The following is a 20708-nucleotide window of genomic DNA, read 5'->3' as shown; positions in this document are numbered from 1 at the left end:
AAGAATTATTCGCTGCCAGAGTTTTGCACTTTTCAGAATTCATCTCCCAGCACAAGCACAGCTTATTTTTCACTTAGAATACATTACATTTACCGAAACATCACATTCATCTAAAACATCTGTGCTGGTTTCTTTTAACTATAATAATTTAACAGCACACTGAAAAGAAATCTTTAAAATATTAGATCATTTTGCTCAGTGGTTTGTTTTGTAATTGGTTTTTCAATTATAGTAGACATATGTTTTCTAAGATGAATGTACATAATTTGTACAGAATTAAAAGTACCACTGTTTAAGCAACAGAAACACTCTAAGCACAAAAAGTGTACAAACATGAGTAAATGACAGAATGTATACTGGTAAAATTGGGCTGCCCCAGGGGCAGGTGCATTTGGGGCCCATGGCTGGTACCATGATTGTGGTTTATTAACTTATTTTTTTATTTACTTTGTTTTTTTGCAATGTTGTGGTTCAGTTTTGACTGATTTGTCTTAGCAAGGTAAGATTAGATTTGTGGTACAGCATATCGTTTAGTGTGTAACTGCTGCTTTAAGAAGTGACTATTGGCTTCTTTGACGTTAATCTGAATGTATTCAAAGTCATATGTGGTGCACGTTTGGCATAATAGCATTAAGTTATTCATTCATTTTTTACAAACTGCTCCATTCTGGGTAGCAGTTGCTCCTTTGGCTGAACATAAGACAGGAATACAACCTGAACAGCGTGCCAACCTATCATCAGGGAATAAAACACTTAGGCTGCTAATATGCTAAGTGTTTTGCACTTCATTCACCACCAGTCTGGGGGCATATCATCACTTACTGAGTCAATTTAGGGTTTCAAATTACAGCCCACAAAACTTTTCTTTTGGCTGTCCTACTAAGTGGCAAGCTTAAAAATAATACACAATATTAGTTAAAGACAAGAAAGTTCCAGCAATGGACATTTCAGACATGAAGTGCCATCAGAAAATTTTTTTTTGGTTGTGTAGCATGTAGCCACTGATGCTGCTTTTACATCATCATCACATGAAAATCTTCTTCCCCTTAAAGCTTGTTTGAGCGGTCCAAAGAAGGTGGAAATGAGATGGCACTAAATTCGGACTATAAGCTCTCTCTGTCTCTCAGACACGAACAATTACTACTCTTCCCACCCTCACCGTTTCCAACCAAAATATAAAAGTGTGGAAACTTTTTGAAGATCCCTCATATACATAATTTTACCGCTTGTAATTTGTATAAACATGTGCAAGTGTATTTATTTGCAAATTCTGGCTTGACAGTGACAATTTAACCATTTTCAGTACACAGAGGGAGATGTTAGCTGGCATGCTAGCGAGTTGTGCCAACTTATTCCATTAGTTTGAATGGCATGAGGCTAACTTTGTTAGCTTAGTAAGCCAAAACTGATGCAATATCTGTCTAAGCAGCACGTCCAAATAACCGTGTAAGTTGATGACTTATAAGAATCCTCGGAATTTCGGCTCCTTTTAGAGAGCCGGTTCTTTTGGCTCGGCTCACTAAAAAGAGCCGGCTCTTTCGGCTCCCAAGTGGCTCCTTAGATTTTTTTGTTGCTTAAATTAATTTATTAGCAAATTACATGTAAAATGAATTACTAATGTAAAAAAAACATTGTATTAAATGTTTAATATTTAAATTGCTTTATTTATATACTCAACATGGAACAGAGTGCTCCAACAATAAATTATAAAATACAAAAACAAAGACCCATCTCAATTAGACAAAAAGATCTGATTGTGTATATTATTTGTACATTTGCATCTAGAGTGGGACGGCATGGTGGCTAAGTGGTTGACACTGTCGCCTCACGGCAAGAAGGTCCTGGGTTCGATCCCCAGGTGAAGAGCCCGGGTCCTTTCTGTGTGGAGTTTGCATGTCTTTCCCGTGTCCACGTGGGTTTACTCCGGGTGCTCCGGTTTCCTCCCACAGTCCAAAGACATGCAAGTGAGGTGAATGTTCCTGTCATGAATGTAACCAAAGTGTAAAACGTGACGTTAAAATCCTAATAAACAAAACAAAATAAACAAGCATCTAGAGTGAAACAACACATCAACGAAGCATCACTCACACTCAACAAAATATAAATGAAAATGTGCAAAACAAAAAGAAGATAGTTTAGTGAAGATCAGCATTCAGAAAAACCAAGGAGCTCATCTTTGATGGGTTGATCCTGTTTCTCTTTTCTGTTATGATCTGCCCTGTTAAAATAGATTCTCTCTGAGTGGACAGATACACAGTCTATGTGCCATCACATGTATAAGATGTGGGTAGACTGAACACTTGGTCTCCCACCAGTGGGCCTGCACTTCTCTGTAAAAGGGGCTCCTCGAGTCCAAACTTTACTATGTTTCCTCTCACTCATTTTCCTCACCTTTCCAGCGTGTAATGTCTGCCTGTGGAAGTTAATGTGTATATTTTTTGTAATTAATGTGTATTGGAACTGTGAGGGACTTAGCACCTAAGCATTTTACTCACCTTTCACACCTGTGTTAATGTGACGTGACAATAAAGTGATTTGATTTGATTTGTGTAAAGCGCTGAGTTCTCTCTCCCTCCTGTTTGTGTGCATGCTGTCTGTGTGTGTGTGTGTGTGTGTGTAACCCCGCCCCTCCTGCTCAGTGTAAACACACAAACGCCACCACGCATCTTGACCAGTCATGTGCAGCTTTGACAGAAAAAACCCGGGAAAAAAACGAATCGGCTCCCAATCAGGAGCCGGATCCCATCGTTCACTTTGAATAGCCGGCTCTTAGAGCCGGATCGTTCGCGACCGACCCATCACTACTACTTAGGCAGCTGCACTGTGGCTAAGTGGGTAGCACTGTCGCCTCACAGCAAGAAGGTCCTGGGTTTGATCCCCAGGTGGGGCGGTCTGGGTCCTTTCTGTGTGGAGTTTGCATGTTCTCCCCGTGTCTCAGTGGGTTTTCTACGGGTGCTCCGCTTTCCTCCCACAGTCCAAAGACATGCAAGTGAGGTGAACTGGAGATACAAAATTGTCCATGACTGTCCATGACTTGTGCACTGATGAATCTTAATGAGTAACTACAGTTTATGTCATGAATGTAACCAAAGTGTGTAAAGCATGACATTAAAATTCTAATAAAACAAACAAACTTAGGCAGCTGCCTATGTAGGCAGAAGACAGCAAGGTCCCTCACTAGGTTTTCGAACACACCCCTAAAGTCATTTAGAGTAGCCATTTTAACTTTTGCATGTTTTTGGGAGGTGGACAAAAACAGAAGAACCAGGAGTAAACCCTCATAGATACAAAGAGAACATGCAAAGGAGTGACTTGGACTGAATACAGTTCAAGTAATTGAAGGTTAAGGGCCAAACAATGGCAACCTGGCTGTAGTGGGGTTTGCAACTAAAACCTTTCCATAACAAGTCCAGCATTTGATCCACTGAGCTACCACTAGCAAGCACCAAATTCTGACATTTTGCTGTGTGGGACTCTATCAACTACACTACCTTGCTGTCATTTTGTGTTTTAATTTTCACTGATCACTTTATTCTGGTCAGGGTTTTGGTGGGTCACCCAGAAACACTATGTGAATGGTAGAAATGACCAACCCTGGCCGACACACAATCTCTTACTCACTTATACCCAAGGGTAATTTTGAACAGTTAATCCATCTTTTTGGGAGGACTGAGGTTACATGTGTACCTAAATTAAACCCAAGTGGACCAAGGGAGAACAGCATTCCTCAAATAACAGTGACTGAAGGGGTGGATTGAACTAGTGTGGCACTAACAACCATCTGTGCTACTGTGTTGCAATAGGAGAAAAACAATTGCTTGTTAGAATTGGTAACAAATCCTAATATAATTAAAGAAGTAGCAAGTCAGCAAACACTGTAATGAAAAAAAGAAAGAAGAAGATATGCAGACCTATAAGAATGATGAAACTTGAGGCAATCTACAGATCAGAATAAAGAAAATGGCTTGTGGAATGAAAGCTCAACTCAAAATAAAACAATGCATCTTCATCATTTTGTGTGAAGCTTTAGCTTTAAAAAGTTCGAAACGTGTCACAGATAAAACAGGTTTCCTCATATCTCACAAAACATGCCAGTAGGTCCACTGATGACTGTAAATTGCTCCCAGGCGTCAGTGAGAATAAATAATTTAGTGTATGATGCAGAGATGTTCACAAGTCACAAAATACGAGTCCGAGTCTAGTCACGAGTCTTTGGGCTAGAGTCAGAGTCGAGTCACGAGTCTTTGGGCTAGAGTCCGAGTCAAGTCATGCGTCTTTAGGCTAGAGTCCGAGTCAAGCCACGAGTCTTTAGGCTAGAGTCTGAGTCAAGTCACGAGTCAATATAATATACACAAAACATATTGGAAATGTAGCATAAAAATAAACAAATAATCTGTAAATTCAGATGAAAACAACAACAGATTAGCAACTGTATTTTGCCATTTTACTTCGTGCCTTTACTTTCCTAGGTACCAGTTAAAAGCTTAAACTGACGTTTTGTATACATTGCAAATTACGGCACAGCGGCCAAAATCCCAAACACAGCAAAAAATCCATAATACTGCTTACCTTACCTTGTTCCAGATGCTATTAAATTTATAACCGTGTGTTGTCCCATTAGGAATATAATCCGTTATTTTGGAAATGTGCTTATAATTAAAAACCTCCAAACTTTTTCCGTTTGTGAAGTAAAACACGAACTCGTTAGAAAGCCAATCAAGCGTTTAATTAACAATCATCTGTGTGACGCTACAAACTAAATACATGCAAATTACAGCATTTCTTACTAAAAATTAAAATCAGAACGATTGGTTCAGAAAGCGGTTCTTACAATCATTAGCGCCAATTCTGTAGGATCGTTCCATTCACATTATCTGTTACTGTGAAGTGCACTACGTAGGGTATTCCACCATTTTAAGTAGGAAGCGACGCTTCATCACTATACCAGAAGCTAGCTGGAACATTTACCCATTGCATGAGTTGCGGTTTAAAACGGCCGGAGCATTATTAGAGAGCAGAAAATGACACAATCAGAATGATGTCAGATCATATATATATATACAGTGTATCACAAAAGTGAGTACACCCCTCACATTTCTGCAGAAATTTAAGTATATCTTTTCATGGGACAACACTGACAAAATGACACTTTGACACAATGAAAAGTAGTCTGTGTGCAGCTTATATAACAGTGTAAATTTGTTCTTCCCTCAAAATAACTCAATATACAGCCATTAATGTCTAAACCACCGGCAACAAAAGTGAGTACACCCCTAAGAGACTACACCCCTAAATGTCCAAATTGAGCACTGCTTGTGATTTTCCCTCCAAAATGTCATGTGACTCGCTAGTGTTACTAGGTCTCGGGTGTGCATAGGGAGCAGGTGTGTTCAATTTAGTAGTACAGCTCTCACACTCTCTCGTACTGGTCACTGAAAGTTCCAACATGGCACCTCATGGCAAAGAACTCTCTGAGGATCTTAAAAGACGAATTGTTGCGCTACATGAAGATGGCCAAGGCTACAAGAAGATTGCCAACACCCTGAAACTGAGCTGCAGCACAGTGGCCAAGATCATCCAGCGTTTTAAAAGAGCAGGGTCCACTCAGAACAGACCTCGCGTTGGTCGTCCAAAGAAGCTGAGTGCACGTGCTCAGCGTCACATCCAACTGCTGTCTTTGAAAGATAGGCGCAGGAGTGCTGTCAGCATTGCTGCAGAGATTGAAAAGGTGGGGGGTCAGCCTGTCAGTGCTCAGACCATACGCCGCACACTACATCAAATTGGTCTGCATGGCTGTCACCCCAGAAGGAAGCCTCTTCTGAAGTCACAAGAAATCCCGCAAACAGTTTGCTGAAGACATGTCAACAAAGGACATGGATTACTGGAACCATGTCCTATGGTCTGATGAGACCAAGATTAATTTGTTTGGTTCAGATGGTCTCAAGCATGTGTGGCGGCAATCAGGTGAGGAGTACAAAGATAAGTGTGTCATGCCTACAGTCAAGCATGGTGGTGGGAATGCCATGGCCTGGGGCTGCATGAGTGCAGCAGGTGTTGGGGAGTTACATTTCATTGAGGGACACATGAACTCCAATATGTACTGTGAAATACTGAAGCAGAGCATGATCCCCTCCCTCCGGAAACTGGGTCGCAGGGCAGTGTTCCAGCATGATAATGACCCCAAACACACCTCTAAGACGACCACTGCTTTATTGAAGAGGCTGAGGGTAAAGGTGATGGACTGGCCAAGCATGTCTCCAGACCTAAACCCAATAGAACATCTTTGGGGCATCCTCAAGCGGAATGTGGAGGAGCGCAAAGTCTCGAATATCCGCCAGCTCCGTGATGTCGTCATGGAGGAGTGGAAAAGCATTCCAGTGGCAACCTGTGAAGCTCTGGTAAACTCCATGCCCAGGAGAGTTAAGGCAGTTCTGGGAAATAATGGTGGCCACACAAAATATTGACACTTCAGGAACTTTCACTAAGGGGTGTACTCACTTTTGTTGCCGGTGGTTTAGACATTAATGGCTGTATATTGAGTTATTTTGAGGGAAGAATAAATTTACACTGTTATTGAAGCTGAACACAGACTACTTTTCATTGTGTCAAAGTGTCATTTTGTCAGTGTTGTCCCATGAAAAGATATACTTAAATATCTGCAGAAATGTGAGGGGTGTACTCACTTTTGTGATACACTGTATATATACAGTGTATCACAAAAGTGAGTACACCCCTCACATTTCTGCAAATATTTCATTATATCTTTTCATGGGACAACACTATAGACATGAAACTTGGATATAACTTAGAGTAGTCAGTGTACAGCTTGTATAGCAGTGTAGATTTACTGTCTTCTGAAAATAACTCAACACACAGCCATTAATGTCTAAATAGCTGACAACATAAGTGAGTACACCCCACAGTGAACATGTCCAAATTGTGCCCAAAGTGTCAATATTTTGTGTGACCACCATTATTATCCAGCACTGCCTTAACCCCACTGGGCATGGAATTCACCAGAGCTGCACAGGTTGCTACTGGAATCCTCTTCCACTCCTCCATGATGACATCACGGAGCTGGTGGATGTTAGACACCTTGAACTCCTCCACCTTCCACTTGAGGATGCCCCACAGTGCTCAATTGGGTTTAGTCCATCACCTTTACCTTCAGCTTCCTCAGCAAGGCAGTTGTCATCTTGGAGGTTGTGTTTGGGGTCGTTATCCTGTTGGAAAACTGCCATGAGGCCCAGTTTTCGAAGGGAGGGGATCATGCTCTGTTTCAGAATGTCACAGTACATGTTGGAATTCATGTTTCCCTCAATGAACTGCAGCTCCCCAGTGCCAGCAACACTCATGCAGCCCAAGACCATGATGCTACCACCACCATGCTTGACTGTAGGCAAGATACAGTTGTCTTGGTACTTCTCACCAGGGTGCCGCCACACATGCTGGACACCATCTGAGCCAAACAAGTTTATCTTGGTCTCGTCAGACCACAGGGCATTCCAGTAATCCATGTTCTTGGACTGCTTGTCTTCAGCAAACTGTTTGCGGGCTTTCTTGTGCGTCAGCTTCCTTCTGGCATGACTACCATGCAGACCGAGTTGATGCAGTGTGCGGCGTATGGTCTGAGCACTGACAGGCTGACCTCCCACGTCTTCAACCTCTGCAGCAATGCTGGCAGCACTCATGTGTCTATTTTTTAAAGCCAACCTCTGGATATGACGCCGAACACGTGGACTCAACTTCTTTGGTCGACCCTGGCGAAGCCTGTTCCAAGTGGAACCTGTCCTGGAAAACCGCTGTATGACCTTGGCCACCATGCTGTAGCTCAGTTTCAGGGTGTTAGCAATCTTCTTATAGCCCAGGCCATCTTTGTGGAGAGCAACAATTCTATTTCTCACATCCTCAGAGAGTTCTTTGCCATGAGGTGCCATGTTGAATATCCAGTGGCCAGTATGAGAGAATTGTACCCAAAACACCAAATTTAACAGCCCTGCTCCCCATTTACACCTGGGACCTTGACACATGACACCAGGGAGGGACAACGACACATTTGGGCACAATTTGGACATGTTCACTGTGGGGTGTACTCACTTATGTTGCCAGCTATTTAGACATTAATGGCTGTGTGTTGAGTTATTTTCAGAAGACAGTAAATCTACACTGTTATACAAGCTGTACACTGACTACTCTAAGTTATATCCAAGTTTCATGTCTATAGTGTTGTCTCATGAAAAGATATAATGAAATATTTGCAGAAATGTGAGGGGTGTACTCACTTTTGTGATACACTGTATATATAATTGTCACACGTAACTAATGTTGCTGACTTTTATTGTCCACAAGTCAATTTTTGCGAGTCACAAGTCGAGTCCGAGTCATTTGAAATGAGTCCAAGTCGAGTCTGAAGTCGCTGTGTGTGCCCATCTCTGGTATGATGCCCCGCCATAGGTTGGCATACTGTCCAGGTTGTATTTCTGCCTTCTCCCCAATTATCCTCTTGATAATCCACAATACTGAAGATAAATCAATGAATGAATCAATTAAAAGTAATTACAAAACATAGCTTAATTAGATACTGGTGCACACATCATAGCATTAAGTTATTTATTCATTTTTACAAACTGCTCCATTCTGGGTAGCAGTTGCTCCTTTGCCTGAACATAAGACAGGAATACAACCTGAACAGCGTGCCAACCTATCATCAGGGAATAAAACACTTAGGCTGCTAATATGCTAAGTGTTTTGCACTTCATTCACCACCAGGCTGGGGGCATATCATCACTTACTGAGTCAATTTAGGGTTTCAAATTACAGCCCGCAAAACTGCTTTTCTTTTGGCTGTCCTACTAAGTTGCAAGCTTAAAAATAATACACAATATTGACAGTGTTTTGGATGACATGATTTTTAGTTAAAAACAAGAAAGTTCCGGCAGGGGTCATAATTTGCAGACATGAAATGCCATCAGCATTTTTGTTGAGCGTGCACCACTGCTTTTACATCATCACATGAAAATCTTCTTCCTCGCAAAGCTTCTTTGAGTGTTCAAAAAGGTTAAAATCAGATGGCGCTAAATTCGGACTATAAGCTCTCTCTCAGTCTCTCAGACATGACCAATTACTACTCCCCCCACCCTCACTGTTTCCAACAAAAATATAAAAGTGTGTAAACTTTTTAAACATCCCTCGTATACGTAATTTTAGCGCTTACTAATTGCCAGTTTATAAGTCGCTATTTTTTCAGGCCTATATTATGGTAATGCTTAAAAGTTGAATTCAACAATTCAGGGTTTTGTTAAACAGTAAGGATCAGTTTCCTCCCAGCATGTCTGTGCAATGTTTCTAACCATTTCTAATAACCACTGGGTGTAGCAGCAAGCTGTAAAAACAGAATAGCTAAGCGGCGACACTGCCTCAGTTCAATGCGGTTATGCTGTGTATTATGTAAATGCAGCCTTACACATTTACTTACACCTAGGAGCAATTCAGAGCAACAAATCCAGCTTCATGCTTCTGGGAAGTGGGTGAAAATATTCATATTCTCTCCTGAGCCCCCTTCCTTTGAACTATTTTAAAACATTAATTTTGAGATGTGCACTCTGAATTGTATTTAAAAGATAAGACATTGACAATGACATGTCTAACAATGAAACCCCACCAGACACAAGTTCTGCAAACTGGTGTTTAACTAGTTCCAAAAAGTTACTGAAATTAAAGAATAATAAAGCATGTTTCACTGTGAGAGAAACTTAAACTGTGACTGTGGTTTATCATTAATGAAATACAAGTGTGTTGTGTGTATTCTACATTTACATTTTCGGCATGTAGCAGACGCTGTTATCCAAAGCGACTTACAGTATTGTGACAGTATACTGTCTAAGCAATTGATGGTTAAGGGCCTTGCTCAAGGGCCCAACAGTGGCAATCTGGCAGTGGTGGGGCTTGAACCAGCAACCTTTTCATTACGAGTCCAGTACCTTAACCACTAGGCTACAAATGGATTTAATTTTAAACAATTGGTGGGAAGCAGGGGCAGGTTACTGTGGTCTGCACAACAAAACACAAAATGGCCAAAAGTGTATGGACACCCTAGTTAATTAAGTTCCGATGTCTCAGACACACCTGCTGATAGCTTTCAACTTTTTGGCAACAGTTTGGGGAAGGCACCTTCCTGTTCGGGCTCCATATAGACATGGTTTGGTTTGTCAAGTTTGGTAAAGAGTAACTCCAGTGACTTCAAGTCCTTTAAACACCCTTGGGACGAACCGGAGCATCAACCTTCTCGTCCAACATCAGTATGTACCGCTAATTTGACTGAATTAGCCCAAAATATAGTGGAAAGCCTTCCCAAAAATGTTGACACTGTAAGAACGACACTGTAGATTTCTGTACTCTGTTTTTAGTGCTGCCTGAAGGAGGTTCAGTACTCTTTTTTGTTCTGCTCTAGTAATAATGCTAATTATAATAATTCTTTAATTTCACAGAACCAGAACCTTCCTTAAATAAGGCAGTGGTAACTAAGATACTGTTAAGGTATTTAACTATTGATCAGGAGGTCGCTGGTTCAAGTACCCGCACTGCCAAGTTGCTACCCTTAAGCATCAGTTGCTCAAAGTGTATTCTGTCACAACTGCTTTGGATAAAATTGTTTCTTAAATTATGCAAATAAGTTTTTGTGCATTTTTATGCATATGATGAATTCATATTTTAATCTTTAAACATTTTTTGGCAGTCTCAGGACAGTCAGTTGTCAGCCTTTAACTTCATGTTTGCTGTTTAATATATTTCCAGTATATTTTCCCACTTCAAACCCACACTAGTCTTTTGACCTTTTTAACAAATAAAAAGTGAACAAATCAGTACACAAATATAAACTATATGAAATATAAATACACTATTAGGAGAAAAGTATTGGAACACACCACTTAATCACAGAATTCAGATGTTTTATTCAGTCCCATTGCCACATGAGTCATTCTGAGGAACTCACTGATTTTGAGCATGGCTCTGTAATAGGATGCCACCATTACATCAAGTCATGAATATTTTCCTCCTATATACTCCACAATCAACTGTGAGTGGTTTTATTGAAATTGAAGGCATTTAAGAACCACCAGCGGCACCGTCAAGGTGGCCCCCAGTGCCACCCCCTTGGAGAACTGATTTGCATATGCATAATATGCTTCTTTTTGATATATTTCATTAGGTTCTGTCTATTTCAGTCAATAATGTTAATGTTTACAACAGTTCATGTAAAAATAAAAATGCAGGCAGCGAACCGCCTTCTCTGTATTACACTCCGAACATCCGCCACCCCCTCCTCCCGATGCTGCGCGGTGTTCTGTGTGGGTGAGTTTGCCTCTTAGCCAGCAGCTAATCGCGTCTCGTTTCTCTGGTGCAGGATTGTTTTTGTACAGTAAAATGTTAATTGTACCGCAATAGTACATCAGATAATTAGTTACAGTATCAACTAGTCTGTATACTACGATAAAAGACTTCCTGAAATGTAGTTATGGCTTTTGGTGTGCCACCCCAAGATTTTCTGTGGCCCCATCTGGCCACCCCTATGAAAAATTTCTGGGGGCACCACTGGGAACCACACAGTGTATAAAAGTTGCCAGTGCTCTGCTGACTTCATAACTACAGAGCTCAAAACTTCCTTTGGGATTAACATCAGCACAAAGAACTGGAAGCTTCTTGGCCAAGCAGCTGTATGCAAGTCTTATGTTACCAAACACAATGCCAAGTGTCAGATGGAGTGTAAAGCACGGCTCCACTGGAATCTGCAGTGGAAATGTGTTCTTTCTATCTGGCAGTCTGATGGATAAGTCTGGGATTGGTGAATGCCAAGAGAATGTTACCTGCCTGACTGCATTGTGCCAACTGTAAAGTTTGGTGGAGGAAAAATAATGCTATGTTTTTCAGGGGTTTGCCTATGCCTAATCATTCCTGTAAAGGGAAATCTTAATGGTTTAGCATACTAAGACATTTTGGACAATTGTGTCCCAATACTTATGTCCATATAGTGTATGTAGACGCAAAAAATTAATGCTACAAGGTTAGAAAGTCTTGGTTAGAAATTACAACTTTAAGACAACTAGAGTAAGAAATAATTTATAAGGATAGATGGGATAAAGCAAGACACAAGTATGCTTTCTCAGTGAGGGCTTTATTTGGGCTGGTTTAGTAATCAATATCAAAATCTGTAGCAATAGTCAAATCACAGGCAAGCAAAGAAACACAAGGATAATACATAAACATAGTTAGATAACAAGTGCTGGTCATACATGGCAAAATCTAGAAACAAGTGATTAGGAATAAACAAGACTAGATTAACAGAAGCAAGGCTTGGTGTGGTGCTAACAAAAAAACAACACTTTAGTTCTGTACTTAACCCCTAAGCTTGGTAATCAAAGGGAACATTGACGAATCAGGGAATTAACCAGTGAACAGAACAGGGTGGAGAAACAACAGCAAAACAAACAGACAAACGTGACTGTGTTGACTTGGGAACTGCAAAGCCAACTGGAACTGTGACATGATTGTGTTTTTTTTTGTAATGTGGTTCAGTTTTGACTGAATTTTCTTAGCAAGGTATCATTAGAAATAGATGACTGTGATACAGCTTTTCGTGTAGTGTAACTGCTGCTTTAAGAAGCGACTATTGATTTGTTTGACGTTAATCTAAATGTATTAAAGTCATATGTGGTGAACATTTGGGATTTGTAGCTGCATTGATTTGTGGGACCTTTTTTGTGGATTATTAAACCAATTATACTGACTTAAATGTTTAAGGTTTTTGCTATGGCTCAGGGCATTTTTTATTTAAGTGATAATAATTGTATCCCTGACAACTTTAGGAAGGTCTCACCGTCATTGCTATCTGCTTTGTGAAAGCTTTTATCATAGTTTGAATTTACGATAAAAAAAATCTTTATTTACAACATATACAGTGTATCACAAAAGTGAGTACACCCCTCACATTTCTGCAAATATTTTATTATATCTTTTCATGGGACAACACTATAGAAATAAAACTTGGATATAACTTAGAGTAGTCAGTGTACAACTTGTATAGCAGTGTAAATTTACTGTCTTCTGAAAATAACTCAACACACAGCCATTAATGTCTAAATAGCTGGCAACATAAGTGAGTACACCCCACAGTGAACATGTCCAAATTGTGCCCAAAGTGTCAATATTTTGTGTGACCACCATTATTATCCAGCACTGCCTTAACCCTCCTGGGCATGGAATTCACCAGAGCTGCACAGGTTGCTACTGGAATCCTCTTCCACTCCTCCATGATGACATCACGGAGCTGGTGGATGTTAGACACCTTGAACTCCTCCACCTTCCACTTGAGGATGCGCCACAGGTGCTCAATTGGGTTTAGTCCATCACCTTTACCTTCAGCTTCCTCAGCAAGGCAGTTGTCATCTTGGAGGTTGTGTTTGGGGTCGTTATCCTGTTGGAAAACTGCCATGAGGCCCAGTTTTCGAAGGGAGGGGATCATGCTCTGTTTCAGAATGTCACAGTACATGTTGGAATTAATGTTTCCCTCAATGAACTGCAGCTCCCTAGTGCCAGCAACACTCATGCAGCCCAAGAACATGATGCTACCACCACCATGCTTGACTGTAGGCAAGATACAGTTGTCTTGGTACTTCTCACCAGGGCGCCGCCACACATGCTGGACACCATCTGAGCCAAACAAGTTTATCTTGGTCTCGTCAGACCACAGGGCATTCCAGTAATCCATGTTCTTGGACTGCTTGTCTTCAGCAAACTGTTTGCGGGCTTTCTTGTGCGTCAGCTTCCTTCTGGGATGACGACCATGCAGACCGAGTTGATGCAGTGTGCGGCGTATGGTCTGAGCACTGACAGGCTGACCTCCCACGTCTTCAACCTCTGCAGCAATGCTGGCAGCACTCATGTGTCTATTTTTTAAAGCCAACCTCTGGATATGACGCCGAAAACGTGGACTCGACTTCTTTGGTCGACCCTGGCGAAGCCTGTTCCGAGTGGAACCTGTCCTGGAAAACCGCTGTATGACCTTGGCCACCATGCTGTAGCTCAGTTTCAGGGTGTTAGCAATCTTCTTATAGCCCAGGCCATCTTTGTGGAGAGCAACAATTCTATTTCTCACATCCTCAGAGAGTTCTTTGCCATGAGGTGCCATGTTGAATATCCAGTGGCCAGTATGAGAGAATTGTACCCAAAACACCAAATTTAACAGCCCTGCTCCCCATTTACACCTGGGACCTTGACACATGACACCAGGGAGGGACAACGACACATTTGGGCACAATTTGGACATGTTCACTGTGGGGTGTACTCACTTGTGTTGCCAGCTATTTAGACATTAATGGCTGTGTGTTGAGTTATTTTCAGAAGACAGTAAATTTACACTGCTATACAAGCTGTACACTGACTACTCTAAGTTATATCCAAGTTTCATGTCTATAGTGTTGTCCCATGAAAAGATATAATGAAATATTTGCAGAAATGTGAGGGGTGTACTCACTTTTGTGATACACTGTATATACAGTATATATAAATATAAACTAATTCTAATGTAACCTTTACATCTATACATTTTAATATAGTAACTTTTTATTATACTAAATATTTGTATATGCTTATAGAATCATAGAATTTGTTTATATCTATAGGTACCAAGTTAAAACACATTGTGTGTAATGTGTGTGCATATATAAAATAAATACAAATACAAGTGGCTTAATACCGGTTTTGCTCTTACTGTATGGTTTTAAGCATTTCTGCAACTAAACTTTGTCTGGGATTAATTAATTTGAACATAGTAATTTATTCTGGTTTTCTAAAAAAGAAAATAAAGTCAAAAACAGACATAATGACACATAATACATAATTTTTGCTACATACTGTCAACTCCAATGGTTAGCTTTTACATCCTAGGCAGTGCATTATTTGCAAAACAGGACATTTTATACTATTTTTACTGTTGGTTATGCTAAGGTGTCTAACTTAAGCTCTTATGGTTCCGTTTTATTACATTTGAAGAAAAATTAAATCTACAAGACAATATAACAGACAAGGTTTTTTTCCGTCAGTTGTAAAACCATCATGTTGGTGGGTTATGCTCCCTCATATTATTATTTCGTTACTTTAAAGATTGTCTATGTTATGTATATGTATAAATTAATAAGCTAGCTAAAACGATAATCAGCCAGCAGTCTACTTTGTATTCTAATAGCACCAACTGAGCAAGATAGAGACAAAATTCATTCATTTGCTTCATTCTAATTAGTGTAACGATGGATGCATATTGTAATACAAAAACATCTCTTTTATTTATTAAGGTAGATTTTACTTAGCTGTTAGCAATGAATGTAACTTTAAAGCCTGAACTAAATTGTACATAATTGTACAAAGCAGAGAAGTGTACCTAACAAGTGCTCAGAGAGTGTATATATAAAAACATCAAGTGCAGTTTTTGAACTTCTCGGCAGCTGTGCATGTGTGTGCGTGTGTGCCTTTGTTCACAGAGATCGTGTGGTTAGGGATGTCAGGACACCTCTGGGACTTAAGTTCTCGTCTCCTCTGTGCTCTGCATCTGTTCTGTAACTTTGGCCTGAAAGGGAACATCATGTACCATTAGCTCGAACACCAGATGTGCACATAACCCAGTAAGGCTACACTTTCAACAATATTTAAGTTAAAAGACAAAGGAATGAAAGGATAACAAGCAGAGACAGAGATAAGTAAATCCTCTCAGTGAGTGTGATACTATATCTACAGAAGAGCCTAATAAATACAAAGTATAGCTATATGTTATTGTTATACTACGTATAATAAAGTCAATAATTTGATCATGAGGTTTACATGCACATAAGTACTTTGATAGTGGGGTATTTTTTCTGATTGATATATATGTGAATTATCTTTTTTAATTCTTTTTTTTTTAACTGATGAAGGTAGAAAGCAAAGATTTCCAATGTTTTCACTGATCAACTTTATTGTACAGTATTTTGTAAATGTAAACACATATAGAATTTAATGCATGTATAACATTTCAAAAAGTTGGGACAGAGGCAAAATAAGAATGAAATAGAATTATATAGAATAATATTCTATAAAAAAGAATAGATTATAGAATATCATGTTATTATTCAACACAAAAGTGCAAATAATTTGTCTTTCGCCATCTACCATGCATAAAATAGTGAAAAGATTCAAGGAATCTATGGGAATTTTAGTCTATGTAGGGCGAGGCCAGAAATTACTATTGAATGTGAGTAGCTTTTGAGACCTCAAATAGCAGTGCATGAGAAACCATCAAGCTACTGTGATAAATACCACGTTTGTTCTACACTCTTTCAGCAAGGCTTTCCTCAAGATTTTGGAGTGTCTTTGTGAAAATTTGTGCCCATTCAGTCAGAGCATTTGTAAGCGTGGGTGCTGATGTTGGACATAAAAGCCTGGCTCATAACTGATACCAGTTCATTCCAATAGTGATTAATGTGTTGCTTTCTAATTTACTTTTAAATTTTTGGCATCCAGCAGACGCTTTTATCCAAAGTGACTTACAGTACTGTGACAGTATATTGTATAAGCAATTGATGGTTTTGTTTAAGAGCCCAACAGTGGCAACCTGGCAGTGGTGGGGTTTGAACCAGCAGCTTTCTGCTTACTAGTCCAGTACCTTAACTGCTAGGTTACAACTGCTTCATTATACTGTACAAACATTTACTCTGCAAGTGGTGTCACAATTATACACAATATTTGGGCGGCACGGTGGCTAAGTGGGTAGCACTGTCGCCTCACAGCAAGAAGATCCTGGGTTCAATCCCCAGGTGGGGCGGTCCGGGTCCTTTCTGTGTGGAGTTTGCATGTTCTCCCAGTGTCCGCGTGGATTTCCTCCGGGATCTCCGGTTTCCTCCCACAGTCAAAGACACGCAAGTGAGGTGAATTGGAGATACAAAATTGTCCATGACTGTGTTCGATATAACCTTGTGAACTGATGAATCTTGTGTAATGAGTAACTATCGTTCCTGTCATGAATGTAACCAAAGTGTGAAACATGACTTTAAAATCCTAATAAAGCAAACAAACACAATATTTCTACCTGAAAGCTCCAACTGCTAACAATAACATATCACAGCTTTAAACTATAATGACCATGAGTGGGGTAGTAGGTGGCAATTAAACAATTTTATTAATGAAAGGTGGCATGGTGGCACAGCTATCAGTACACAAGCCCCATTAGCAAAACATTTGGGACATTTTGTAAAATGCAATTAAAACAAGGTTCATAATAATTTAGGTCTTTCCTTATCTTCTGTACATAATATTGTAAAAAGATTCATATAAAAATGCTCTCAGTTAAAGAATCAGACTACGACCATGTACTATTGAGCAGCTGAATTCTTATATCAATCATGAATGGAAAAAATCAACTTGAAAAACTTTTATCAACCAATTAAAATGAATAGGAAAGAGGATGTGAGAACGTGCCAAACTTTTTTATTATCGTGCTGCTGGCATCAAATGAAAAGTTTTACTTTTAAAAACTAGTCAGTAAAAGCACTGTTTTTTTTTCTTTGTACTTTTGTCAGGTGAGTTAAGGGTCTAGGAATTAACAAATCACTGATTTCTATTGTATTTTACAAAATATCCCAACTTTTTGGGGAATGGGGTTTAAAGTCTATCAGGAGTACTCTGATATTGAAGAAAACTTCAGAAATTCAATTATTTTCTACTGCACTCACAAGTATGAGCCTTAATATTACAGAACAGAACATCAAGCTCAGACTGAGCCCTTCTTTACACACATTAATCTCTTGATGCTGGAAAAGAGATGATGGCTTATGTTTGAAAAGAAGCATGTGTTTGCCCTCTCCCTTCCAGATTAGCAGATGTTGTGTGGTAGTGAAGACTCAGTGTGTGGATACCAACAACTAATTCATGAGGACAGTGGCAACAACAAATTAAAAATAATAATAATAATAAGGTTAAATCCACTTAAACAATCTAGCTCTTTAACAATCAGATACATTTTAAAATTCTAAACATGCTCATCAATAAAACCCTGAGTGATTTTTAGGATTTATTTCTTTTCAGGTTTGCCGTCAAGTGCCTGAAGCTGTTAAATTATTAAATGATAAAAAAAAAAAAAAGACAAATGAAGCAAAAAAAAAAAAAAAAAAAATCTTAAGGTAGGTTTGTTTGTAACCAAAGAGTGTAAAACATGACGTTAAAATCCTAATAAACAAACATTCATGACAGAACGGTAGTCACTCAATACACAAGGTTCATCAGTTCACAAGGTTATATCAAACACAGTCATGGACAATTTAGCATCTGGACTGTGGGAGGAAACCGGAGCACCCGGAGGAAACCCATGCAGACACGGGGAGTCTTAAGGTAGATTATCATAATGTACGAGACATCTTCAAAAAGTTTTTATATTTTTGGTGGAAATGGTGAGGGTGGGAGGAATAGTAATTGGTCATGTCTGAGAGACTGAGAGAGCTTATAGTCTGGCGCCATCTGATTTTCCCCTTTTTGGAGGCTCAAAGAAGCTTTAAGGGGAAGAAGATTTTCATGTGATGATGATGTGAAAGCAGCAGTGCATCAGTGGCTACGCGCTCAACCAAAAACATTTTTTGCTGATGGCATTAAAGTTGGTACAATGCTGGGATAAATGCAGCGGAAGGTGACTATGTAGAAAAGTGATGTCATTTGTTTTTGAAATTCTTAATAAATAGAGTTAAAAGAGTACTTTTTGAAGAACCCTCATACACACATTATTCCAATATTCTGACTACATTTTGTTAAAGGAACTCTCCAGTTGTAGCATGACTGTACCTGTGTGCACAAACCAAGATCTGTAAAGACATGGTTTGACAAGATTCATGTGTTGGAACTTTAGTTGTCTGCAGTGGGCTCTGACCTCAACCCCACTGAACACCTTTATCATAAACTGGAACAATACAGGGTGAGTCAAAATTATGTTAACACTAATGGATCTATTCCTCGTGAAATGTGTCCAGACTGGTACTGTTACTCGCTGGTTTCTGTGTGTTGAACATGATGGTGAACTTACACATATGAAGTATGTTTTGTGAATAAATGGTTTCCGCCATTCAGGTGTTAGCATAATTTTGACTCACCCTGTAATTGGGAGCCATGATTGTTTAACTGAATGGACTCACTCCACAACCTTCTGAAAAGCCTTCTTAGATGCAATTAATACCTATCTTTTTTTTTTTCTTTTTTAATGCATTTTCTCCCTTTTTTCTCCCCCTTTAGCGCGTCCAATTGCCCAATTTGCATCACGCCTCCTCTCTGCCAATCCCTGCCCTGACCGAGGAGATCGAAGCTAACCCACATCCCCTCCGACACATGAGCAGCAAGCCATATGCATCTTGCCACCCACACATTGACGAGTGTTGCGCCACCTAGCGTTGCGTGCGGAGCGGAGAGACACACCCTAAGAGCACTCCTTCCTCATCTCCGTGTAGGCGCCTCTAATCAGCCAGCAGAGGTCGTAACTGCACCATTCTGACAGAGAGAGACCCACTTCCGACCTTAGTCCCACCCATCTGAACAACAGGCCAATCGTTGTTCATATAGCCGCTCAGCCTCGGCCGGTAAGGCAGAGCTGGATTCGATACGACGTACTCGAGATCCAGCTCTGATTGCAGCGTGTGTTTTTACCGCTGCGCCACCTGAGCAGCATGGATGCCTATGGTTTTAAATTAGAATGTCCAACAAACTCAAGATTAAGTGTCCACATACTTTTGACCATACACTGTAATCTCTGTATAGACAAAAATGCATAACATTTAATTTATGATTAAACTTTTATGGCTTGCACATACAGTCATTATTTAGTTTGTCAGAAAGCATGTCATCAATCAATCTCTCAAGAAGAGCCGTCAGTAAATATGCACATTGTTATTGATTGATTGATTACATGCTTTCTGACAGATGCAATAATGACGGCTTTTCAAAGCGTTTTCTCTCGTTGATCAGCTCAATCGTTTCGGCAGCCTGAGGGAGTGTGAGGGCTGGAGTGACACTTAATAGGCGAGGTGTATTGTACTTTTATAGAGAGAAATAAAAGAATTATGAGTCAAGAGACTAATTATAAAACTGATTTGTGGATCCGAGCTCCTACCTTTGCACTCAGATGTTGATTGGTGTGACTTCAATAGCTATGTTCAAAAACAAAAGAAATTAATAAATAATGCTAACAATTGTGTATTTGAGTGCATTTGATAAAATAATTCATAATCACAGTGAGAGTAACATCACTACCTCAGAGTTATATTTTTCCAGCTTCTCTAGTTGCTCATGATGAACTGTCTGGAGCTGTTCCATCTCTTTCGACTGATTTAAAGCAAGCTGTCAATCAACATTATATTTATGTTTACATCTTTACATTACCTATTACACATTGTGCTTATATACAGTATTATTTTATTGCACTATACACTGACCAGACATAACATCATGACCACTTCATCACAGTACCTGTTAGTAGGTGGGATATATTAGACAGCAAGTGAACATTTTATCCTCAAAGCTGATGTGTTAGAAGCAGGAAAAATGGGATTTGAGCTTGTTTGACGAGGGCCAAATTGTCATGGCTATCCATCAAAAGTGGTCCATGAAGGAAGAGTGGTAAACAGGGAACAGAGTCATGGGCGGCCAAG

The 20708-nt window shown here is 39.8% G+C and overlaps 1 protein-coding gene across 1 annotated transcript in view; it reads right to left on the bottom strand.

Moving 5' to 3' along the window:
- Positions 1–15362: 15362 nt before the first annotated feature.
- The window catches only part of plcb4a (phospholipase C, beta 4a), an 83102-nt gene continuing 77756 nt past the window's right edge, over positions 15363–20708 (bottom strand). Inside the window, exons 34-36 of the mRNA XM_063007994.1 lie at positions 20311–20397; positions 20171–20207; positions 15363–15619 (exon numbers count right to left, since the gene is read on the bottom strand). Of these exons, the coding sequence (XP_062864064.1) occupies positions 15528–15619; positions 20171–20207; positions 20311–20397 (216 nt within the window). The 3' untranslated portion in view covers positions 15363–15527. The remainder of the gene's footprint in view (positions 15620–20170; positions 20208–20310; positions 20398–20708) is intronic.

This window comes from Trichomycterus rosablanca, chromosome 13, assembly GCF_030014385.1.
Source record: "Trichomycterus rosablanca isolate fTriRos1 chromosome 13, fTriRos1.hap1, whole genome shotgun sequence".
Taxonomy (NCBI): domain Eukaryota; kingdom Metazoa; phylum Chordata; class Actinopteri; order Siluriformes; family Trichomycteridae; genus Trichomycterus; species Trichomycterus rosablanca.
This window is presented reverse-complemented; position numbering and strand designations above follow the sequence as displayed.